The 26,388-nt window shown below is 36.7% G+C and overlaps 1 protein-coding gene across 4 annotated transcripts in view; it reads left to right on the forward strand.

The window, feature by feature from the left end:
- SKIC3 (SKI3 subunit of superkiller complex) overlaps positions 1–19,474 on the forward strand; it is an 85,608-nt gene extending 66,134 nt beyond the window's left edge. For all 4 annotated transcript variants that reach the window (XM_082723849.1, XM_082723850.1, XM_082723851.1 and 1 more), the window contains 5 exons: positions 980–1,138; positions 7,396–7,548; positions 11,222–11,352; positions 13,329–13,452; positions 15,531–19,474. In XM_082723849.1, coding sequence (XP_082579975.1) covers positions 980–1,138; positions 7,396–7,548; positions 11,222–11,352; positions 13,329–13,452; positions 15,531–15,605 — 642 coding nt within the window. In that variant the 3' untranslated portion in view covers positions 15,606–19,474. The remainder of the gene's footprint in view (positions 1–979; positions 1,139–7,395; positions 7,549–11,221; positions 11,353–13,328; positions 13,453–15,530) is intronic.
- The last annotated feature ends 6,914 nt before the right edge of the window (positions 19,475–26,388 follow it).

Raw genomic sequence — 26,388 nt, forward strand, 5'->3', positions numbered from 1 at the left:
AGAAGGAAGAATGGATCTTCCAACATCCCTTTGGTGTTTGAATTCTCTGAAAAGCAGAGTGGTAAATTTTCTCTTTTATTTATGAAATTCCATCTAAATTCAGGACAGATTAGTATTATGCAGTTAGTGTTTAATAAGCAACTGACTGTTGCTATACTCTCTCTGACAGAATAAGGGATACTTTTATGAATCTTAACATTTTTTGTTCCAGTTTCTTAGAAGAAAGCAATTACATATATTTAAGACTATGACTTAATTTAAAAAGGTAAAGTATGTTATTGAGGGATAAGCAATAAAGAAAGAAATGTTTAGAATAGAAGTGAAAGGCTTGTTTAGAGAACTTACATAAACTTCTTCGAAGTATACATATATCTGTCTGTATACATATATTTAGCAAGGAGATACACATATATAATTCTATATATGTGTGTTTGTGGATAAATAATGGCTTAGGGAGGTGGGTAAATGGGTCGTTTCTCTTAACAGTGTTTGGAAAGTGTATGCCTAGAGAAGGACATCTAATGAATATCTTTGTGAAGAGATTGAAAAAGGAAAAAAAAAAACAGTAACCAAAACAAACAAAAAAACAAAAAACTATAGCTCTTCTGGTAGAGTTCCTTCCAATAAGGAATAGTGTTAGCCTTCACTGTTAATTTCATATTTTCTTAATTCACCCATTTACATTCAGAACTCAAGGTTTTCAGGATATCACCTGAGAATAAAACAAGTCAAAGAGACAAACTGAATCTAAAATGACCTAAAAACTACAATAATGGCATTATCAATTTTAATTTAAATGTGGAGTTTGATATTCTCAAGATGTTCATTGTTTTATTTATTTTACTTTTGCAGTTCTTTATTTTTTTATTAAGGAAAGGTTAAATTCGGATTTTTTTTTCCAACATGGAGAATAGCTTAATTGCCACTTAACATTCAAGAATCTATTTGATCTATTTCTATTTTGGTGTTTAATTTTTAGAATTTAAAAAGTAACCCTGATCAGCCAGCTGTTATCTTACTTTTGAGACAAGTTCAGTGTAAACTACTCCTGGAGTCACAAAACCCTCTCCCAGATGCCGTCCTTGAAGAGCTGCAAAAAACAGTCATGTCCAACTCAACTTCTGTTCCAGCATGGCAGGTAAATTTCCTCCTTCCTTACATAAGGCCTGAGTTAGAATACTTCATGATTCTAGATGAAGGCAGGCATTAAGCCCCATTTTATTTGTCTTGCCTTTAAACTTAACCATATATCTTTTATTTTCAAGATTTAAAGCACATTGTATTGTGATTAGGGAGACTAAGGAAGTTTAAACTAATTTAGGATCCCTGCTACAGTACTTCAAAGCTTTTTAAGTTGTTGATTATAAATTTCCTCCATTTAAAACAATATTGAGAATACTGTCTTTTACATGGTGTTGATATAAGAAAGCTAAAGAGTGTCTCAAACATTTTGTCATAATGGTGTTAACTCTCCCTTTAGAGAGGATTTGTATGGTTTTTCTCAACTCATGCAGGATTTTAATGGTTATTTAGTGTTTTTTGGAAATAGTTATTGATGCCTCAGTCAACAGAGCTTCCTTTTAGCTGCCTCTGGTTATCTACAATGACAAACACATGATGATCTCCATGTACTTTATTCTTATTGATGTTAAAACAGAAAAACATGTAATTATTGTATCCAGCTTACTGTAGTTTCCTATGTGCTCCAGAGAAAGTATCAAAGGGGTTTTTTAATGTTGATTTAATAGTAACTTATTTTACTATAATTTGTTCTTCATTTTGATCTTTCATTATAAACAACTTTTTGATGTTCCTGCTTTAAAAGATTATCTAGTAGCATAATGAGTTGGATTACGCAAGCTAAACCTGGTATTTTACTCTAATCACTGGAAAAAGATGGTGCTTCCCCCCTCCTTTCTTAAAGTTTGCCATAAGAGAGTTAAGATAATTTAATTCTAAGGTCAGATGGATACTGATGATTTCCTGTTCTTCATCAAGAGGAAAAATACCTTGTCAAACTAAAAGGGAAAAATTAAAAGGTAAACTCTATAGGAAGTCGAGTCTTAAGAGGTAGCATGTGTTTTCTTTCATATTATGATATAATTCACAAAGGATAGAGTATAAGAATCTTAAAAGTACCATTCATTACATTTTTTACTTACATATATGCCTTAACTGCCACCTATACCAAGATACAGAACATTTCCAATAACCTAGTTGCCTCTCTAGGTTATTTCCAATAGCCTAGGTTATTCCTAGTTTCCTATTTCCAATAACCTAGTGCCTTTCTCTTTGATTTTTCCCTACTTCAAATAAAAAGGAGAACTATTTTGACTTCTGTCACTTCTTTCTAGTTTTGCCTGTTTTTGAACATCACGTAAACGGACGATTCTTTTGTATCTGGTTAGTTTCAGTCAGTGTCATATGTATGGTACTCATTTAGTTTCATGTAGCCATAATTTTTCCATTTCATCTTATGAATATACCCTTGGTGGATATTTGGTTTTTTTCCAGGTTTTGGCTATCATGAGTAATGTTATGTCCGTCCTTACCTATGTCTTTCAGTGAGTAATAAGGGTCATGTGTGTTTACTCTAGTAGATCCTGTCAAACAGTCTTCTGAAATGATTGTCCATCTGATTTTCCCACCAGCAGATTCCAAGCGTTCCAATGCTTATATAGCTAGATGTGGTTAATTTTTCCCTTTTCAGTAGATAGGTAGGTAATAATATCCTGTGGTAGTTTTAACTTGAATGTACCTGACTAATGATGTTGAGCCACTTTTCATATGTTTCTTGAACCTTTGGATATCCTCTTTTAAAGTGCCTTTTCTTTTATTTTTCATGGGCTGTTTTTTGGGTGATTTTTGGAATTGATTGTATTTCCTGGATTAAAGCACATTTTGGGTCTTTGTGTTGCATGTATTTTCTCACGTCTGTACCTTGGCTTAGCACTCTGTCAATATTATTTTTTGATGAATAGTTCTAAAATTTAATGAAATCTAGCTTACCATTTTTTTATTGGTCAATGCTTTATTGAAATGTTCTATTTAAGAACCCTTTGCTTACTTAAGTGCTTAAAGATATTTTTCTGTTTTCCTTTAGAAATTTCTGTTTTCCCCTTCATATGTTAGGTATATAATCCATCCAGGATTAATTTTTGTTAACGTTGCAGGATCCAGGTCCATTCCTTTCTTAGGTGTATCACATTGTCCCAGCATCATTCTTTGAAAAGACCATTCTGTCCCCACTGAACTGTAGTGATGCTTTTGTCATAAATCAGCTGACTGTATCTGTAGGTCTTATAGGGTTCCCTCTTCTTTTCCTTTATCTATTTTTTCTTCTTGCTTATAACTTTATAATTAGTTTTTATGTGTGGAGGTAATATTAAGACCTCCGACTTTTTTTGTTCTCCTTCACGTGCCTAAAGTCATTTAGGATTGTCGCAATTATGTATAAATTGTCAATTACCCTGCCTCCTTCCCCCACAAACAAAAGCCCCACTAGGATCTTGGTTGGAATTGCATGAACCTGTGGCTTAATTTGGGGAGGATTGATAAAGTAATACTACTGAGTTTATCTATCCACAAATGTGGTATTTTCCTCAAATTATTTGAGTTCTAAATTTTTCTCAGTGGTGTTTTATAATTTTCATTGTATAGGTAGTTGATATTTTTTGTTTGATTATACATGGTATTTTTTTCTCGTATGTCAACCCCAAACACTTGGAAATTCAGTTGATATAATTTATATGTTGACCCTCAACAACCTTGCTGTTTTTTGAAAATGATTTAAGTTTTCTGTATACACAATTAGGTCATTTGTGAATAATAAAGCTCTACTTTTTCTTTCCAGTATTTGTATATTGATTTTTTTTTTTCTTGCCATAATGCACTGTTTGGAACCTTGAATAGAGTGTTAAATAGAAGTGGTGGTAAGACAAGTGAACATTCTTATTCTCAACCTAGCGCAGAAAGCATTTACTATTCATAATTTCATAATTTAAGTATTTCATAATTAAGTATTTTTTTTCTGTAGGTTTTATCTGATATATATATATATATATATACCAGATTAAGGAAGTTTTCTTCTATTCTAAATTGATTAAAAGATAAAATATTTGTTTCCTATCATGAATGGATGTTGAGTTTTAACAGATCTTTTGAGGGGACATCTATCAGAATGGCTATTTTTTTTTTAATTTTTTATAAACATATATTTTTATCCCCAGGGGTACAGGTCTGTGAATCGCCAGGTTTACACACTTCACAGCACTCACCAAAGCACATACTCTCCCCATTGTCCATAACCCCACCCCCCCTTCTCCCAACCACCCTCCTCCCAGCAACCCTCAGTTTGTTTTGTGAGATTAAGAGTCATTATGGTTTGTCTCCCTCCCAATCCCATCTTGTTTCATTGATTCTTCTCCTACCCACTTAAGCCCCCATGTTGCATCACCACTTCCTCATATCAGGGAGATCATATGATAGTTGTCTTTCTCTGCTTGACTTATTTTGCTAAGCATGATACGCTCTAGTTCCATCCACGTTGTCGCAAATGGCAAGATTTCATTTCTTTTGATGGCTGCATAGTATTCCATTGTATATATATACCACATCTTTTTGATCCATTCATCTGTTGATGGACATCTAGGTTCTTTCCATAGTTTGGCTATTGTGGACAATGTTGCTATAAACATTCGGGTGCACGTGCCCCTTTGGATCACTACGTTTGTATCTTTAGGGTAAATACCCAGTAGTGCAATTGCTGGGTCATAGGGCAGTTCTATTTTCAACATTTTGAGGAACCTCCATGCTGTTTTCCAGAGCGGTTGCACCAGCTTGCATTCCCACCAACAGTGTAGGAAGGTTCCCCTTTCTCCACATCCTCGCCAGCATCTGTCATTTCCTGACTTGTTGATTTTAGCCATTCTGACTGGTGTGAGGTGATATCTCATTGTGGTTTTGATTTGTATTTCCCTGATGCCGAGTGATGTGGAGCACTTTTTCATGTGTCTGTTGGCCATCTGGATGTCTTCTTTGCAGAAATGTCTGTTCATGTCCTCTGCCCATTTCTTGATTGGATTATTTGTTCTTTGGGTGTTGAGTTTGCTAAGTTCTTTATAGATTTTGGACACTAGTCCTTTATCTGATATGTCGTTTGCAAATATCTTCTCCCATCAGAATGGCTATTTTTTTAAATTATTCTGTTTATGTGGTGGACTGCATTGATTTTCAAATGGTATGCTAACCTTGCATTCTTAGAGGAAATTCTACTTGGTTTTAATGTATTATTCCTTTTATATTTATTGCTGGAGTAACTTGGTTAATCATTTTTAAAAGAATTTTTAATACCTATATTCATGAGAGAGAATGGCTTGTAAGTTTTCATTCTCATAAGATCTATGTTAGGTTTTGTGTTCTATGTTTTTAATTGTCCTTTTCTTTATTTTCTGAAAGAGTTTGTGTGAGAGTGACATTTATTTCTTTAATGTTTGAAAGAATTCATCATTGAAGTCATTCAGGCCAACAATTTTCTTTATGGGAAAGGTTTTCTTAAGATTTCCTCTTTCTTGGAAAAGTGACTTGGGGGAAATTGGAGGGGGAGATGAACCATGAGAGACTGTGGACTCTGAGAAACAACCTGAGGGTTTTGGAGGGGAGGAGGGTGGAGGTAGGTGAGCCTAGTGGTGGGTATTAAGGAGGGCACCTATTGCATGGAGCACTGGGTGTCGTGCATGAACAGTGAATCTTGGAACACTGAAAAAATAAAATAAAATATGGAAAAGATTTCCTCTTTCTTTGGCATTGTTGAACTATAGGGAATTTGTCCAGCACATCTCAGTTTCCGTTTTATCAGCACAAAGTTATTCATAATACCTTCTCTGTAATGTTTGGAAAATCCATAAAGCTTTTTCCTTTTTCATTCTTATATAGGTATATTTCTAAATTTATTCTTGATAATAAGCAGTTTTATTAACTTTTCAAAGAACCTACTTTTTGTTTTGATTTTCTTCATTATACTTTCTTTGCTGTTATTTTTGCTTTCTCTGGATTTAGATACCTTTTTTCCCCCTAGCTTCTTGAGATAGAGACTTATAGCATAGATTTTCCATCTTTCTCCAATATATGCATCCCCTAAGATTTTAGGTAGTGCTTTCATCGTTATTCATTTTCTAATTTCCATTGGGATTTCTTTGATCCATGTGGGTTTTTTCTGTTTGTTTTTTCATTTTGGGTGGGAGGAGTTTTTGTTTGTTTATTTGTTTTGAGAGAGAGTGTGCAAGTGAGAGCAAATCAGGGAGAGGGAGAGGGTGGGAGAGAGAGAATCTTTAGTACAACCGTGAGATCATGACCTGAGCTGAAATCAAGTGTTGAACACTTAACTACTTGAGCCACCTAGGAACCCTCATCCATGTTTTTTTCTGAAGCATGTTGTAAAATTTCTAATATGAGAGAGGAGGGTTTAATTTCAGTTATTTGAGACATGACCCAGCATATGGTCAGATTTAGAAAATGTTGCATACACATTTTCACTGAATGTGGCAGTTGTTGAGTATAGTCTTCTAAATATATAAGTCAAGCTGATTAATTATGTTTAAATCTTCTATATCTTTATTGAATTTTTTTATCCGTTTCTTTTACCATTGCAGAAATAGGTGTATAAAAATCTCTAGGGGTGCCTTGGTAGTTCAGTGAGTTAAGCCTCTGCCTTCAGCTCAGGTCATGATCTCAGGGTCCTGGGATCAAGCCCCACATCAGGCTCTCTGCTTCCCCCACTCTCTGCCTGCCTCTCTGCCTACTTGTGATCTCTCTCTCTCTGTGTCAAATAAATAAGTAAAATCTTTAAAAAAATAAAAATAAAAATCTCTAACTTCGATTATGCATGTGAGTGGTTTTTTTTCCTTTTATTTCTTCCAACTTCTGCTTCATAAATTCTGTGTCTATATTAGGTGAATACAAATGTAGGAGTGTTATATCTTCCAATTAATTGATTCTCATCATTACAAAAGAGACGCCTTTATCTCTGAATATTTCTTGTCTTAATGTCTACTTTGTTTGATGTTAATACAGCTATACAAGTTTCTTTTTGATCAGTATTTACATGATATATCTGTTTTTACATTCCATTTTGATTTTGTTCCTGACTTGCTGTCATGGAAGACTCTTCAACATTTTCAAGTGTTATGGCCAGTGAGCTATTGCTGATAGTATGGGCAAAATGTCTACTCCTTTCTTAACCTGTGATTTTTGAATTTGGGGGTGGGGCACATAACTTACCATTAATTAAATTAAAAATTTAGCTTCATCTAAGTGTATTTAATTTATTGGAAGTAGAGTACCAGACTATGTACAAAATGAAAATTTGTTTGGTTCTATTCTCTTTCTGTTCCTCAGTGGCTGGCACACATTTATCAGTCCCAAGGAATGATGGGTGCTGCAGAAATGTGTTATAGAAAGAGTCTGCAAGTAGCATCCCAACAGGGCAGTTGGAGTGGGAAGCTGTCGAGTCTGTTGAGACTAGCCCTTCTTGCTTTAAAAGCCTGCATGGTAAGATCATATTATAATTATGATCATGAAAAACTGATTCTTTTGTTTTTCTTTAAGATGATAGTGCTTCCTGTTGAGTTCCTGTTGTTTCATCACCTTCTCTTGTGCCCTCCTCACAGACTTTGTATTTGGGCTTTTGATGGAAGTAAGATTTATGATGTAAATCCATAGATCCCATAGAACGTTGTCACTGTTTGGGAAAGGAAAAAAAAAAAAACAAAGATTGCAATTTAAAAGTTGAATTATAGCAGAATGTATATAATTGTTATCTGTTGATAAATTGGAATTAACCCAGGTACTCATCTGTGAGAAAGGTGGCAGTGATTTAGCATTTCAGTCATTTCTCAGTTAAATTTGACATTCTATAAGAAGGACTTCTAGCAATTTTTGATTTAACATCTGTATTTTGATACAAAGTTAGGTATATTCCAGAAGTTGTCAGTACTAGTATGGAAAACTCTTTAAGATAAATGTTTAAGTGTGTATGTGCTTTGGGGGGCAAACTGTTGAGTAGTGTATATGATACTCTATTTGATTGTATGTATGTGACATATACTAACTTATTTCATATGCATAGTAATCCTGTTTGACAGTTGAGGAAATCAGCTCGCGGTGTAGTAATACCCACATATACCCCATCTCCTCCCACCACCCACTACAACAACAAGAAGTATTTTTTCTAATAGCTTGGATTCTGGTTCTACCGTTTGCTATGTGTGAAAACTTAAGCCATTTAAGAAAGAATATGAATGCCACGTTTCTAGGGTAAACAGCTGAGAGTGTACAGAGGAAAAGTATAGTAAAATTATATTTTTATGAGAGGCTCCTGTATGTGTTATAATATGTGAATAGGATATTAAGCTGAGAGGTTCAGCTAAGATATTAAATACTAAATTTCAGAGATAATAGATTCCAAAGTGAGATATAAGATCAAGATACAGATTTCCAAAGTGAGTAGAAGCCTAATCTATAAGGAAGCTGTAAAAGGATTAGAAGTTGGAGAAGGATTATGAAGAAAATTTTTTGGAGACAGCTATTCTGTTTGTCCCCCATCTCTATGGCACATATGGCACATTTCCACACACAAATGCCCATTAAGGTGAGGAAGGGAGAAAGCATATATTTTTGCTTTTAGTGTGTGCACAATTGAGTTTCATCCTCAAAGGTTTATGGGATAAACAAACAGCTGAAGAGTAAATAAATAAATAAATAAATAAAAGAATCTGTCTGGATTCTGTCAGAGAAAGGGAGGTTTTGGTGTGTGGCCTCTGAGGTTCTGGAGGCACATGTCTAGAAGCACATGGACAGGTAATGACATAACGTCAGAAGCTTGTGGCTCTCCACCTGCTGTGTTAGGACAGAGGAAAGGGGAGTATTTTGGAAAGTGAGCGCATGCCCTGGCAGAGAGGGGTCTGCAGCAGGTAAATCCCAGAGGTTGGGTAGGAGTACATGCTTGGTGCAGGATGGAGGGAGTGAAGGAGAGTTGCTATGACTTGGGCTTGGCAGCACTCCTAGAGTTTGTTGGAACGAGTGGTGCCAGTGTGAAAGTGGATCGGCATCGGAGTTGCCTTAGTTCCTTTCCAGTAGGGCCACCTGGAGGAGTGATGGGATCTTGGCAGAAAGGAAGCTAGAGCTTCCAGATTGCTCAGAGGGTGTGGGCAGTAAGTGAAATAGAGTACAGTTGTCCAGGTTAGTGGGGCTGCAGATGAGCAGGACTGCTTCACAGGCGTGCATCGTGTGCAGTTGCTCGGGGTTCCACACTTGGTCTAATGCTCTCCAATCACCATCTTAAAATTCCTTATTATTTTTGAACAAAGGGCCATGCGTTTTTAGTTTGCTTTGGGCCCCACAGATTACATAGCTGGTCCTGCCGGTGAGAGACCACCCATGAAATTAGGAGTCTCTGATAAAGCCAGGAATGCCTGGATGAGAAAAGGAGATTGAAATACTTATCAGGCCTAGAGAGCAAGGCATCCTCATAGAGTGGCATCAGTCAAATACAGACTTCTGGCATTTCAGTAGCTGTCTGAAGCTACAATTAGCAAGAAAAGATGTGTGTTGGGACGAGGAGCAAGCCGCCGTCTGCTGCTCTCTGTAACCATACCCTATCTGGGAGCTGTTGGAGCAGGGTGCAAATACTACCTTTGAATGAAGTTCAAAGTATTGAGAGGAAGAAGATATTCGAATTAAAATTGTTTGTGATGACTCTAAGAAAAATAGGTATCAGAATCATGGAGCCTACTGTAGCATACATCCAGGGACAGAGGAGAAATGCTTCCTCATATAGTAAATTTTAAAGACACAATGGAAGACAAAAATGTGCCTTCTGTTGTTTAGTATACCAGGTACATACAAAAACTTTTTCCTTATATAATAATCTTTGAACTAAATTTACAGAATGTTTTATAGGAGAGTACGTTATAAAAGTAACCATTGAGAGTTCTGTGTTCTTGGTTTTTAAAAAAATATTTAGGAATGAGGCACATGGACGACTCAGTTGAGTGTCTGACCCTTGGTTTTGGCTCTGGTCATGATCTCGGTATGGTGAGATGAAGCCCTGTGTCGGGCTCTGTGCTTAGCACAGAGTTTGCCCTCCTTCTCCTTCTGCTCCCCCTACCCCCTCTAAAATAAAAAAATTAATTAAATCTTTAAATATATATAAAAAAAATAAAAATGTATTTTTTACTTATTTACTTATTTTTTACTTACTACTTTTGGACTTTGCCTTTTTTTCTTTGCCAAATGTACCTGAGGTCTCATTGCTTCCATCTTTATAGAAGATACCTTACAATTTATTTTCAAATTTTTTGTCTTTACAGCTTTCCCTTTCTTGATTACATGCATTATTATTGCTTGTACTGCACTCAGTTTATTGCTCTAAATTTTTTTTATAATTTAGTGTTTGAAATGGACTCATTGACTTTATTAAAATGTGTACTCTAGATACCTATAAATATGGAATCTTAGTTTTTAATGAAAGTTTGAGGTTTTTAATGAAAGATTTTAAGTGCATTTTTTCTTCTAGCATAATTTAGCAGACTATTAATCATTTTGTCTTCATATTATTGTTCATTAGGAATATACTTATCTGTTATTTCTAAGTCAGTACATGTAAAAAACTAAAGTTTGCAACATAAATGATATGTAGATACCTTAACATTTTCCTTATAAAGTGAAATTCTTTAAAAAGTTCTCAGTATTGATGAGTTGATTTATCTGTGATCTACTTTGTACCTTTTTTCTATTTTGTGATTTTATTAAAATATTTAATTTCAGCTTTCTCTCCTTAAATAATTTTGAAATGTGGAACTTTATCACTACCACTAAAGGGTCACGTTAAATTGAATTTTGTATACTTGGTAGAGTCCAGAGGCTTAGTGACTAATAGATTTTATTCACTTGTATCGTAGAATAGTGCATTTTCTTTGAAGAAATATTTTAGTGTTTTAAGTGATATTCCTCTTAGAAACTTTCTTTTTTTCCAGTCTGCCCTATTCTGTAGCTCTTCAAGAGCAGGAATCAGATTGTAATCATTTCGCAGAATCATGGCTTCTATCGCATTTACATGGTGACTCAGACAAGTAGGCACTTACTAAAATGAGAGTTGAATTTCATTCTTTTAAGGTAAACATATTGAAAGCCTCTATTTAATATATGCCTTTTATTTTTACAGGCTAATATTTCCAGTGATCACTGGTCATCTTTGGTTCAAGAAGCTACAACTGAGGCCTTAAAACTTTGTTTTTGTCCATTGGCTGTCTTTTTACAAGCTTTGTTACAATTCAACCGCAAAATGGGGGCAAGGTATGAACAATTCTTTTTCACTTTTTTTTTCTTGGATATGTTTCTTCACTTTCAGTGCCTCAAGGAAACAAAGATTTAGAGTTGGTGTTACTTATATATCTGTTACTACTTTGGAAAGACTGTTAAAGTAACCAAATAAGGAAAAAAGTAAAGTCTCACATTTGTTTTACAAAAAATAATTTGGGACACAAATAAAGGATATGAGAGACTGGGCATGATAGCATTTCAGGTGAAGAAGGGCTTAGAGTTTTGCTCTCTTCAGGTGCACCATCAGTGTAATGTGGATGCTAGAAACAAGATAAAAAATACTGAAGTTCAAAGCTAGATTGACTTAAGTTCATGCAAGGTACTCAACTATGGAAAAAAAATAGTGAATATTGAAAAGACCCTAAAAAACCCGATTTTTTCTTTATTTCCAATAAGTACTACATTTATTAAACATATCTTCAGTTGTTTATAAATAATGAGATTTTTATATCTAGAAAATCCCAAAGCTTCTGAGATTAAAATAAACAAATTTCAGTGATCTTTTCATTGGAGGGTGGCAGTGGAGTCAGAAATAAATTTGAAAAAAAATTACTTAAAGCTCGTATGGGTGAAAAAACAAGCAAGAATATTTTAACGTTCTGAGAATAATATCTAACTTTAATGGATATTACACATAATACAGAGCAACTGTAAGTAAAACTGGTTTAGGAGCATGATGTTACTGCCACAGGATAGATATTGTAAACAAAGAGCTTAATATGCAGAGGTCACATCAGCATCCCAAAATAAGAGTGAAGGATGAATTAAGGCTGTGGCTAATCAGCAATTTCAGAACCATTTGTTATTCATTTACTTTTGGTCAGTTTTTTGTATAGCTCATTCACCCAGAAATGTTTTAGGCTGTAATTTATAATTCCTAATGAACTCGTTCTGCGGAAGCTCAACGTGGATGACTTAGAGGGCCTTAACCTCTACCTCCCTAAAATCTGTTAGCACTTCCCATAATTTTTATCACCACGAAAAATAGACCCAAATCAACACACATGCAAAGAAAAAAACAGTATGCTTACTGTGTGAAGATTCCTATGTAGAAACATCTTCAAGACAAGTTCTTTAGTTTCTGCTTCAAACCAATTACTATTTATAAATCCTCCTATTCAGCACTTCTGAAGTTACCACAATTTGTGTTGTGTCTATTAGTACGGAAGTCTCTGGAGTCGTGGATGTTAGTAAGTAGGGAAAGAAAAAATTAGAACACAATTGTAAATCATCCTTTTATTACAAGGGTTTGCATATTGTACATGTCCATTAAAGCATATACTAAAAAGCTTTATATTATACACTTTGACTCTGGTGTAGATTATCTTTGTATTCTTTATGGATTTGTTTTTCAGGTCTGTTTTCAAAAAGGATTACAGGTAGAGCACTCAGAAGTGCTCATAAAATAGGAGCCTTCCCCTCTTCTATTTGGAATGAGCTTTAATTTACTTATTTGCAAAATGAGAATAGTTACAGCAACCTAACCTTACAAGGTTACAAATATTAAATGTGACCATATATGTAAAATATTTAGTGTAGTACCCAACACATAATAAACACTTAATAATTATTAGCCATTATTACTACCTTTAGTCTATGAAAAAAAATTCATGAAGGAATCAGTACCATTTATGCAAAAGATTGAGAAAAATAACTTGTGTGAGACTGTTATATGAAGTATGTTTGGGGCACCTGGGTGGCTCAGTTGGTTAAGCTTCTGCCTTCAGCTCAGGTCATGATCCCAGTGTCCGAGGATTGAGTACTAATAGACAGGCTTCTTGCTCTGCAGGGAGTCTGCTTCTCCCTCCCTCTGTCCCTTCCCCCTGCTCATGCTCTCTCTCTCTCTCCCTCGCTCACTGACTCACTCACAAATAAAAAAATAAAATCTTAAACAAGAAGAGGAAGAAATATGTTAGATGCTTTGGACTAAATGTAAGTATCTTTTTCAGAGAGACACGGCGACTTTTGGAAAGAGTGGTGTATCAGCCTGGGTATCCCAAGTCTATTGTATCAACCGCACGTTGGTATCTACTGAGACACTTACATGCCAAAAATGACTACGAGCTTATTGATGTAAGGCATTGATTTTATTCACAATATTTCATTTTGGACCTTTGTTGGGGGGGGGGGGTGAAGGTTGCTGCCCTGTTCATTATAGGATATCTAGCAGCATTCTCAACCACTCCAAACGCTAGGTGCCAGTGGCACTCTCCTCTTCCCTCAACCCAACTCGTGACAGCCAGACATGTTTTTAGTTATGCCAAATGATAATAGTAATTGCTCCTCGTTAAGAACCACTGATTTAGCCTGTAGGAAATACATTCTCCTGATGTGCTATGTAGAATAAGAAAGTTAGACAAAGGTGCTAGGTGCTGGTTATGGTATTTTTTATGACCATTGAACTGGAGGTAAAATATATAGGGTAGGTTTGGAAGTAGCAGGATTTAATGGGATTTTTTTTTTTTTAATTTTATTTATTTGACAGACAGAGATCACAAGCAGGCAGAGAGGCAGGCAGAGAGAGAGGGAAGCAGGCTCCCCACTGAGCAGAGAGCCCAATGTGGGGCTCGATCCCAGGACCCTGGGACCATGACCCGAGCCGAATGCAGAGGCTTTAACCCACTGAGCCACCCAGGTGCCCCTAATGAGATCTTAATATGACCTTTGGAAATATTAGTTTACCTTTCTTGTTTAAGAAAAGATGCATGTGACAGTTTCTGCTCCTCATGGGCTAGCTCTGGTATATAAGTACATAAAACGTATGAATGTATATCTAAAATTCTTTTTTAAAAAGGTTTAAGATTCTCATAACTTGAGCTTTTTACAAAATATGAATATTAATGAGAAGCTTTTTAAATATCTAAAGCACTTGAAATACTGTTTGCCTTTCAGTGAAACAGCATTAAAGAAGTATTAACAAAAACAATGCTTGGAGAAAGGCATTCTAATTAATGTATTGCAAATCAAAAAGATAGAACTTGTGTTGGAGACAGTTTGTTGGAGACAGTTTTCCATGCTTTCCTTGGATTTCTAAGCATTCTGTGAGCAGATGGCCTGACTGCTCTTTGTTCCAGACTGTCTTTTCAAGGATGTTTTTATAGTGAGCCTTGGGAGACAGACATAAGTGTCTCCCTTTAGAGTAAAGGGTTGGCCCATATAAAAGATTCAGGTCTCCTGGGCTCAGGGTTCCTCTCTTGTAATGCAAACCAGTACGGATGTGGGAATCTGTATACTTGCAACCCTGTCACCTATGTGAGTCTTAGGACTAAGGGGGAATAAGTGTAAATGTCTTGATGCTCAAAGTTTGTTGTGCCCTGAGTGGTAAAGACTTTTGTCTCTGACCCAGGAGAATCGTGTCTTTTGGCAGTATCCATGAAGCTGTGCAGGCTGACTTGTTAGCTTGCAAGTAAAGCAAAGTTCTCAGACCCTTCACAGTGTTAAAAAACGAACAACCAAAAAGTTTTATTAGTCGATTGAGCAACCAAAATTAAATCTTACATTCTATGGAATTGGTGAAAACCTTGCGAAGCTTGTTGATAGAGCCTAGAATCTGGAACCTCAATTCTAAGCTTCGGTTTTAAAGGAAAGGAGTATCGGGGCACCTTGGTTCTCAGTCGGTTAAGTGTCTGCCTTAAGTTCAGGTCATGATCCTAGATTTTGGGGATCGAGCCCCACATCGGGCTTCCTGCTCAGCGGAGAGCCTGCCTCTTCCCCAGCCCACCACCCCTCGCTCATGTTCCTCTCTTTCCCTCGCTCTCACTCTCATATAAATAATAAAGATCTTTAAAAAATAATAATAATAATAAAGGAGAAGAGTGTCACTTGCACAGTTCTGTGTATGAAGTGGCCTTTAGAGATGACAGTATTGTAACCAAAACCCCCACTTTGATTTTATACAGAAGGGTAGGAGTCAAAATGTTACATTTTTACTAATTGAGTATTTGAATAAATTGTGCTTATCTGTGATGTTGCTTTTGGCCAAACAATTTATTTCAGCAAAAATGACTGAAAAGATTTCACATAGTCACTTTTTCGTGTGTTGTTTGATATTGCTTGCTGCCTATATTGTGGCATACTTGGCTTCTATGAATTTAAATTTGGTTATTGCTAATCAACAAAATACTAATGTTCCTGTATGTGATTTCCCATAGGTGCTGATAAACAATGCCAAAACTCATGGAGATACAAGAGCATTGGAACTGAATCAGAAATTGTCTTCACAGTAACAGTATGTTATTTTATAGTAAGCAAGCAAAGAAAAAGTTGTTAGAAAGAATCAATGAATCAAGACTTTTCCCCCAAAGCAACATTTTAAAAAACCGTAGTTATAATCATCCATTCCTATTTTAAATCTAAGGACATTTAAGTTCTTAAGCTAGGGGTTTAATTTTTCAACAACTCTTAATATAACTTTAATTTGAAAAATATGATTAATTTTGAGAAGCCCATAATGAAAGAAAAAAACGTGATTCCCTTAGGTGTTCATCAGTAATTTGTAAACCATTCTTTTCTCCATCTTGCATTTTGCATAGTAATATTTTTTGTACCCCCTTTGCAATAAAGCCTTAATAGCCATTTTCCAAATAATATGTAAAAGCAGATGAGCACAGTGCAGAATTTTACTTATTAAAAAATAAATTGAAAGATGTAATTTCTTCTATGAATTCTGGAGTTCAGCAGACCAACTCATCATAACATCTGAATAATCTTAGAGCCTGTTTTGCTAGTGGTTCATCTCAGATTCTGTTGAAGAAGTGTAATGTAACTGTTGGTGAGTTTAGACTGCTAATGGATATGTTTGTATAGTTCAAAACACTCAGGTGTATGGCTGCATTAAAAAAATCAATGGAAAATTTTGGAAAATAATGCTGACAGTGTTTAATTGATCATGGAATTTCTTCAATTATGACAAAAAGACTTGAACTTTCTGAAATAAGAAAAAACATAGTGTCTTATTTTCTTTATAGATTAATATCAGATATAATTTCTACATTTCAAATTTTAAAACTTGAAAGCACATTTACTTATTTTAGTTTTTCAAAAAACTTTTATATATCTGAAAAAACTGTATGTTGCTTAGGATTTGTGGTTTTAAAAAATATTTTCAGATTTACATTTATTATTTGTTGTATGTAAATGTGTTGGTTATATAATTTATGTATATAGTTTTTCCAAATCAGCTTTATGGTGTTATTTTGTGAGATAATATAAATTGATAATATTCTATAATTAAATTTCACTCCAAAGGTTAATCTACTGAACTGACTATAATTTGGTGCATTCCCAAATTTGGCTGAATTTTTTCATCATTCAGACCTATACAATCAGTCTTTGAGGATAAGGACCTAGGGCTCTGCATTATAGAGGCATACCTAAGAGATTTCTAATGTTCATTCAGGTTGGTAAACCACTGGATTAACCCATCGATGATTCTTCCCCCTTACTTTTTTCTTTAACAGGATCAAGCACTTGCCATTCTCTGCCCATTTCTTCCTTATCCTCACAACTGCCCAACTGATTCAGTGCTTTTAACAGCCTGGCCCACAGACTTAGCCAGAGACGAGCTGCAAAAGGTTGCCTGTGCCTCTCTGGTGCCCGTACCTTCCTGCTTCCTCTGGAAAGCACTTTAGCCTTTACCCCAGAATGGACTGAATCTATTTGCTTAAATGCTTATGAGTCAGTTCTTATTTTCCATCTGCTTTCTGGGGTGTCACTTGCTTCACAAGGTTACTTTCTCCTGCTATGTGGACTTGGTTAGCCTTTGCCCCAGGCCTGTAGCCAAGGAGTGACCATTTGACTAAATTGCCTAGTTCTAGCCTCTGAGGACCTCAGACTCAGGTTTTCTAGACAGGAAGGTTTAAAAACACTATAGTTCATACCATCTCAGGTAATTTTTTTTTGCATGGATGTACACACACCCTCTCTTTGTTATCTTCTCTTAAGACTCCTGCCCGGTTACTGTGAGGCTCAAATCACAAATTTACAATTTTTACAGACCTTACTTCTTGCCAGACCTTTGTTAAGTATTTTATACATTGTCATTTAATACTAATAAGTAAAGGAAAAGTGCTAAGCAGCATGCTTAAAGCAAAAGAAAAACCTGAAATACAATCAGTGTTATCAGATTCTAGAACTTTAAAGTAGGCAAAATTTCTCTTCATTTTATATGTAAGTTTAGAGAAATTACATTAAAAGTTATTTCCAGAAGCGTCAATATTTAGCATTCATATTCAGTATTTGAGAATTATAGTGCATTTTTGCTAATTTCTATCCACATTTTGGCTCTTGTTGATTAATTAGGTGTTTGTAATCCAGCTAGACATCTAATAACCATTTTCCATGGGAAAAATATATTCCAGCTTATGAGTAAACTTTCAGGACACGATCTCTTTATTCGGGGTCACTTGCCATATTTCTAGAATGTCCCTTGCATTAATTTCTGGTCAGAATTTAAAAAAAAAATGTAATTTAAAATGCTATGCTCTTTTTTCAGTTTATAAAATGAGTTGACAAATTTCCTTTCATTTGGGAATCTACACAGAACAGGATTGGGCAGAAATGCTCAGGTTCTGCATTAAGGGAATTAAAAGATACGGTAACCTAAACTAGCATAAATAAATAAACTACTCTGAAACATTAGGTTAATATTTACTCATGTGTAATATGTGAATATGAAAAAATACATGTTTGGTTTCATAGAAAAGCTTGTTTGGGAGATATTTTATAGGAACACAGAAATGAAGGATATTTTATATATGAGTCAGAGGGACTTGCAGATCTATTTCAATTTTTGCACACTTTAAAAAATGTGGAACTTTATTTTGGCATAGTTGACCCTTGTCTCTCTACAGGTCTTCCTTTCTTCCACTTTAGTTGCCAATGGATAGAAAGCTTCTCAGACGCCCATGTGTAGATTCAGCTGCTGCTTATAAACTGACTGTCAATTTGCAAGAGAGGTTTTTTTGTTTGGTTTGGTTTTTTTTCCATAAGAAAGATACATTTGTGTATCAGATACAAGTATAGTAATCTCCCCATATATGAATTTTTTAAGACTTTTTATACAGAGAATGTAAAAAGTCAGTAAATTTTCTCATTTAAAGTATATATCTTATTTTTAGTTTGTTGCTCTGGAAGTCCACTTAAGGTGTCTGGCTTTCCCCTTGCTGTATAATAATGGGTTTTCCTCTTTTGGGCTGACTAAAATATGAACTTTTTGAATAGCAGTGTTTTAAATTCAAATGTACCTAAAAAAATCTTATACAACTATGATTTTTTAAAATAAATGCTAAATTATCTTCAGACCTCAAAATGTTTTGAGGGAACTTAAGAGTAGGGTCTCTTTAACAAACAGCTATTGTGAAACATTTGAAATCCCTTTTTTAATATTTTCAGTTTAGAATTGAAAATACGTATTTGTTTTAATGAAGGGATGTCATGCCTGGAGAGGGATAATTAGAATTGGAGTATCCCTTGGAAAAGGGTTGGGTTTCATATTACATTACGGGAGTATTGAGATAATTTGCATGTCATCATCTTTCCTGAGTTTGAATTAGTACAGAAGTTCATTTGGGCTACATATTTCCCCTGTATATAGTACCTATTATAAAAACATATTTAAATTATATTAATTTTTTTGGAGAGAAGATAGGCACTAAAAAAAGTTTATCTTGCTATTTCTGCTTATATGGGAGGCAGAATAATGGTTCCCCAAACATGTCATGCCCTAAGCACCAGAACCTGTGAGTATCTGGCAAACGTGCTATGCAGTGGTGACTTTGACATGGAGAATTATCCTGGATTATTTGAAGAGACCCGATTTAATCACAGAAGTCCTTAAACATGGAGAGCCTTTCCAAGAGTGACAGTGGAAGGTCAGAGGTTCGACACTGCTGGCTTTGAAGATGGAAGAAGGTGGTTCCAGCCATGGACTAAAGGCAGGCTCTAGAAACTGGAAAAAGCAAGGCAACTTTTTTCCCGTGGAGTTCCCAGAGAGGGAACAGCCCTGCTGGCACCTTGATTGTGACCTGCTGAGACCCATGTTGGACATCTGACTTACAGAACTGTAAGATAATAAATTTATGTTGTTTTTAAGCCACTAAGTTTGTGGTAATTTGTTATGGCAGCGTAGAAAATGGGCGCATGGCTCATTGGTATATTGGTGTATATTGGTAAAATGAATACACATTTCTTTGAATTCAAATTTCACTAGATCACTGAAATTGAGGATTATCGTCTTAATTGTTGCCCAGAAAAGGGGTCATCAGATAAAGATGATGAGTTATTTAAAACGGTAACCATGAAAATATAAATGTCCTAAGTATTTGACTCTTAAGAACATGTGGCAGTTTAATCCTGTAACAGTATCTGAGGTGTGCTCACTGAACACGCAGCTTGGTGCATGGGGTCACCATATAGTTGATCAAATACTTCATTCATTCTCTTTAAAAGAACTGCATCAAATCATACTCATAAAACCTAAGTAGGGTGACTCAATCTGGGTTTCCATATTTAATGGATATGTAACTGGGTAAGTCTTATGTTGTGGCCTTGAATTTTTATGTAAAACTGTAAAGTCGGGGCCTTGAGATAGATTTCTAATGGCAGCATTCTGTTATTCTACGGTCGCCAAAATTTTCTAGGTCCAAAATGAGCTGGAAAGAGTTATTGAAACTGCTTGGTCAGCCCCTGTGAAGCAGCAACTCTGGTTTCCACAAAACAGGGCCCCCTCTTATACTTACAAACCTGAGGGTAGAACCCCTTTCCAAAGAGACCTCCACTGTAAAGGAGTAGTTCATCAGTGGTAATCAGCTGTAGATATTAAGACTCTGAGAAGAAAAGTAAACCTATACTCAGAATATTCTAATGGAAAGCACCATCTGTGAATGGCTGAGTGTAATTATATGTGCCTTCTATGTGCCGAATAGTTATACCTCATACAGAGAGAGAGCATCCACATTAAATAAAATAAAATAAGCACGTTGTTTGATGTGGATGCTCTCTCTCTGTATGAGGTATAACTATTCGGCACATAGAAGGCACATATAATTACACTCCCAGGTGCCTTAACTAACTTGAGTTTCTAAGACCCTGCCTTTTTAAATGCCATTCCCTCCCCTTTGATCATACAAAATTATGGTGGTTGCTTTCTCTATGGAGATAATATGCCACATCGTTTCGTATCAGGCATTTACCTGATACGTATCAGGTAAATGCCTGATACGAAACGATGTGGCATATTTTTTTTTTTAAGATTTTATTTTATTTATTTATTTGACAGACAGAGGTCACAAGTAGGCAGAGAGGCAGGCAGAGAAAGAGGAGGGGAGGCAGACGCCCTGCTGAGCAGAGAGCCTGCTGTGGGGGCTTGATCCCAGGACTCTGAGATCATGACCTGCGCCAAAGGCAGAGGCTTAACCCACTGAACCACCAGGTGCCCCTATGTGGCATATTTTTTTTTTTTTTAGGAAAAAACAGTATATATGGGTTTTAAAGTTCTAATCTTAATTGTTCTCTTGAATAGATCAAGAAATAGTATACAAATAGTCTTTACAAAAAGATTATTTACTGTCTTCAAAAGTTTGGAAATTAGCCCAAAAAGTCAGGTGTTGTGGAAAAAAAAAGATAGGGTTATATGTTCTATCTTTGTAGGCTGACTTATGTGTTTCTGGGCACAAGAGAAAAGCCAGATGGAGCAGAAGATTTTCCGTGTGCAAAGAAGGAGATTAGAGAGGACGTATACTGCTGAGAAGGCAAATTTATATTGTCATAAGCAGCTTCAATATTTATTTCTGAATTTCCTGAGCCCAACCCATAGTGCCTCAGAACAAGTGCTATTTATATATGGTTGGAAGGCTTCTGTGTCTAAGGACGAGGCTCGGAATGATTTATGAACTCACTAGAATCAGATTTATGATAAGCAGTGGTGAATGCTTTGTGAACACTGGAAAATATGAAGGCAGGAAGAAGCTTTCACGCAAGTCAAGTAGCGTCTAACAAAGCCGAGTAAGACCCATCATTGCTGAGCATCTTGGCACTGTGACTTGCTTCCGCAGAGGAGCTTTCTGTGCACAGGAGTGGTGATCATTGCCCACCAGGGCTTCAGCAACCCAGCAGGCCTGGGCAGGAATAGATAGAGTGATGGCTCTGTGCTAGGCTCTTCATACTGTTACCTTGTTTAAGTCTCTCATCGTTTTTTATGGTAGGTACTATTCCTCATTTTACAGGCCAAAAAAAAAAAAAAAAAAAAGGAAGTTCAGAGAGATTATTTTTCTCCATATTCTTAAGTAAATGAAATTCCAGTACTATTGTCTAATTTTATTAATAACTGCTGACACATCAGATGTCAGTGAGTTGAAGTATGCGTCTTTGGGACTGACTCAGTTATCCTGCCAAGTTGTATTCTAATATTGCCATTTACTTAGTGCCACTATCTGAATTCTGGAAAAAACCTTAGGAAGAAGGAAATTCCTCCAAAAGACTAACTTGGCAAATTTAGTTTTCCCCCAGCTGTATTTGCAAATTTAAACCTATGCAGTGATGAGGAGTACTCCACCCTTGTTCGATTTTGAACTTAATAGAAATTGAGACCTGCAGTGAGCTAATTGTTTCAGTTAGGCCTTGATAACATCATGGGTGCCAAACCTTGCTTTCCTCTTTGGCGTTAATTAATCTCTCTTTCATGCACTTTCTTTTGGCCCTCCACATGTCTTAGGTACCTAACACTTTCTTAGTTTAAAAAGGCCTTGATTTACTTACTTACCACCGAATGCCTGCAGAGGAGGTAGTCGATAAAAGCTCTTGGTTGTGTTTTTGTTCCTTTCTGAGAGTTTTATGTTGGTGTGTGAGTGCTTAAAAGCCTTCAAGTGCTAAGCAATGGGATTTAAGCACAAGGGCTAGATAGGTTCCTTGGTATAGTTGTTGTTCTGAGTTGCAGAAGTAGGTTTGTCCACCACCATTCACATGTCTCCAAAAAGGCTGCACACACTTGAAGTCCATCCCTGAATGTTCCCCTTGTGAAAGCAGTGCATTATTTTTTGGAGAAACATCTGACAGTTGGATACTAATGACTTTGACCTGACAGTAATGGCTGTTGGGTTTACTTTAATGGCCAGAACTTACAGAGGAAACACGCTTCTCCGCACGTTGGCATCAACACCTTGCCCTGCTCCAGGCAATGTCTATAACGTTTCTTCATTATGTTAGTCTCCCTCCCCAGAGACAAGAGAAGGAAATGCTTTTAATGCAGAGGAATACTTGCCCATTATAATTTTGTTCCAGGAGAAATCTATATTTTGTACTTCTTTCTGCTTTGGTCCATTGCTAAGATTGTTGCAAGCCAAGGTATTTCTCCTCATACACAGTGCAAGGACCTTTATAAACTCGAGTATTTTTAGATACTAATCTGAATCAGAGTTAGATGAAAGAGTGCCATGGAACTTTTCTTTCCCATCAAAATCGAAAGCTCTGTTTATTATTATTAATCTGTACCAATTGTCAAGCACAGTACCTACTGGGTATCAGATACTACATTAGATGGTCTACATATATTTAGAGAAATAATACAGTAGAATGCTTAAGAGCCCTTCTCTGGACTAATGAGTTCAAATTCTGACTGCACTTCTGATTAGTGGTGTAACCTCACAAAAACGACCTCATCTCTCTGTGCCTTAATAGTAGACATCTCTTTGGAAGATTAAATGAGTTAATCCAGGTAAAGTGGGTTAGAAAAGTCTCTGATAATAAGGTAGGTGTATTATTATCACCATTTTAAGAGAGGAAACTAAGACTCCAATTTAGAGAACATATCCAAAGTCACACGGATAGTAACTGGTGGCATACTGGTTTTAAACTAAGGTCACACCTCAAAAATCCTCAAGACTTTGCAGCATAGATCTTTAAATTATTTTTCAGTTTTCTCAGTTTGTGTCTTTTGGAACTATAAAAGAGGACCTGGTTTCTGACATACTCCTGGACACATCAGTCATTTTTTACTCACATGGTTTATCACATGTGTAAATAGCTTCTGAAAATGAAGTCACAAAACCAGGGAATGGGTTTATGGAAAATTTAGTCTATGAAGTTAGAAAATTTCACGATTGTATATTAAAAGAAGGATCTGAAATAACAAATCTTTACTACAAATGACTGTGACTCTAATCTCTTGGAGAGGGAAATGCCAAACTGGGCAAGGGCCAAAGCAGTCTAATATTTTTCCTGACAACAATCCTGCCTCTCTCTGGGAGAGCTCAACACCCTTTCTGCATCTGAGAAGATGCAACACATTTTTAAATTTATTTTTAATTTTTTTAAGGCTGGAAGTGTAGTCAGAAAAGCATTTACAACTGTTCTACTGAATTGTGTAATGTACCCGCTTTTGGACAGTATCCTCTTCAATAGGTGGGGATTTAATGCTGGGTCTGAAAGCATTACTGGTAAAACTCCAAGCTGATGCCATCTGCTAGCAGGAACTCACAGGGAAGACTGAAATCCTTAAAAGATGATATTTCCTCTCCTACTTCACTGTTACTGTTATCAGATAGTCACCTAGAAACTTCTAGGTTCCTCCTTTGCCTGTGCCCTCAGTGTTGTGTCCTCAGGGATTTTCCATGGTCTCTGTTTCTCATAGTAGTCTTCCTGTCCTCCACTCCCACGCCTCCCAACCCCAAGTGGTCTCTTCCTTTTTCATCCATAAGTCCATTTCCTGTTTCTATGCTAGATCTTCAGTTTAGATCTTTCTTGTGCTCCAGGTCATATTTCTCAAATCACCACTGGAGATCTCCACTTGGGCATCCCATAGATAGGTAATTCAAAATCAATTAGTTTAAGACTGAGCGCATTATCTACACTCTTCTCTATCATCTCCCTCTTTTCCCATCCAAATTTGCTTCCCACACTTTATCTGTATTCTGGTCTCCACACTATAGCCAGAGGGATCTCCTGAAAATGGAAATAACAGTCACTCTCCTATTTAAAATCCTTCAAAGGTACTGTGGGTCTTGAAGATAAAGCCCAAGTTCCTCCACAAGAGTTACAAAGCCCTTTGTGATCAAACATCTTGTACTCCCTAACGTTTCCAGCCTTTTCATTATATACCTCCTCAAACCTTCTCTCCCACCTCCCATGCATACCTTTTAGGTTCTGACCATACCTTGCAGTTCCTGGCATGTGTTCCATTCTCTTGGCCTCTGGGCCTTTGCCCGGGCTGCTCTATCTCCCTGAGCGCCAGCCTCTACCAAACATAGCCCCTTTCCCTTGGCTAATGTCTGCTTATACTATAGAGATCTCAATTTAGATACCCCTTCTTCTGGAAGACCCCTTTGTCTTATTTCCCAATTTTTCCTAAGTACCTTTCTCAGGTGTGCCATCACACTTTTTACTTGCCCATGTTTTTCAAAGTTTGATTATTGGTCTTTTCCACTAGTAAGTTCCCCAAGAGTAGGGTCCATGTTTAGTTTGCTCAACATGGTATTCCCAATGCCTAGCCCCTGAATGGAGGCTGCAGAGATGTAAAAAGTAATATCTCACAGAAGTTTGGAGACCCCTCCCCCGCAAAGGTAAAAACACAGATATTTATGTGTTTGCATGCATTATAGATCAAGTATCCCCCTAGTGTTTTGGGGTGCTACTTGCTGCTGTCATGGGTGATGCCAGCAGAAGTACCAGACCTTTGTGAGTTGTCTGTAGAAGAAGGGAAAACTGCTACTGTCCAGGAAATGCCGGGGGTGCTTTTTCTTTGACCTTGGGCCTTATTGTTGTCCTGACTCTCCAGTGGTGATCATATCACCTCACGATGGGACTGAGAAGGTGCTTGTCTTTGTGGCATTAAGTGAGGAATTTGTCCTTCATCTTCAGCAAGGAAGCAAAAGCCTTTGAACATTACCATTTGGTCCTTAGTATAAATAATTTCATATGATTTTTACCCCTCAGCGCAGGTTTTGACAAGAGGAAGGAAATGGCAGGAAACACTGGGAGGCAGAGGACCCGTGGACTCTCTGAACCTGTTCCGATGGTGTTGGCGCCTAAACTGAGAACTCTCGGAGGTGATCTAACGTATGCCTCAAGTCCACTGGGTGGACCTGCACTGCAGATTCTGTGACGTTCAGACATCTTCCTGTATTAGTGGGACACAAGTCTGACATTTCCCAAGGGTTTAAGTATTGGTGTTTGATACAGAATAAAGTGCTATGCATGTTGAGCTTCTCTAGGAAGATTGTCCTTACCATCTTTTTGGATCCACGTTAAAATCTGTGCAAAGGGAGGCCCATCCAGAGCAGAGGTGAATTTGTGGTGAAATGACAACTGTTAAGCTCCACGACCCCTTGCTTACGGAGCGCTAGCTGTGTGTTTACAAGGTTGATGGAAAATTTGCAGAAATAAGGCATTTTAATGACAGTTAAGACCATTGATTAAGATTGTTGTCTCCACTCCTCTTTCCGTTTATGTCAGTTACCCCTGGAGTGGCTATGGCCATCTTTGGATTCAGCAAAAGAGAAATTGACTTGGGGATACATTTGAGTTAGAGGGTTATGCTTGTGTTGTTCATGGTCACTTCTGTATGGAGGTAAGTTGTGGCTGTCCTGAGGTAGCCTTGGCTTTCAGGAATATTCCTGCAGACTTTGGTGCCAACTCACTGGGATAGAACATTATCAGTAAGTCAAAATTGTATAAGCTTTAGGCCCTAACAAAACCTGGATCCACCTTCTCTCTGGGCATAGCCCTCAGGTCATCCAGAGTCTATGCAAACCTGCAAACACCCCAGCTTGGGATTGCAAGCAAGAACACGGACAGAAGACGCTTGGATTCCCCTCCTATCCTCTGGTAGTACATTCACTTCTACATGGTTCTACCCTGTCACTACCCATGAGAGAGATCCCATTCTGCACAGCCTTTGCCTTGATCCTACACTATTATTCATACTACAATTTAGAACATTTTTGCTTACAAGGAAAAAACAAATATAAAGTAAAAAATGGATATTAATGAGGTGACATGGCTCTTGATCTGTATGAA

This window comes from Mustela nivalis, assembly GCF_964662115.1.
Source record: "Mustela nivalis genome assembly, chromosome: 3".
Classification (NCBI taxonomy): Eukaryota; Metazoa; Chordata; class Mammalia; order Carnivora; family Mustelidae; genus Mustela; species Mustela nivalis.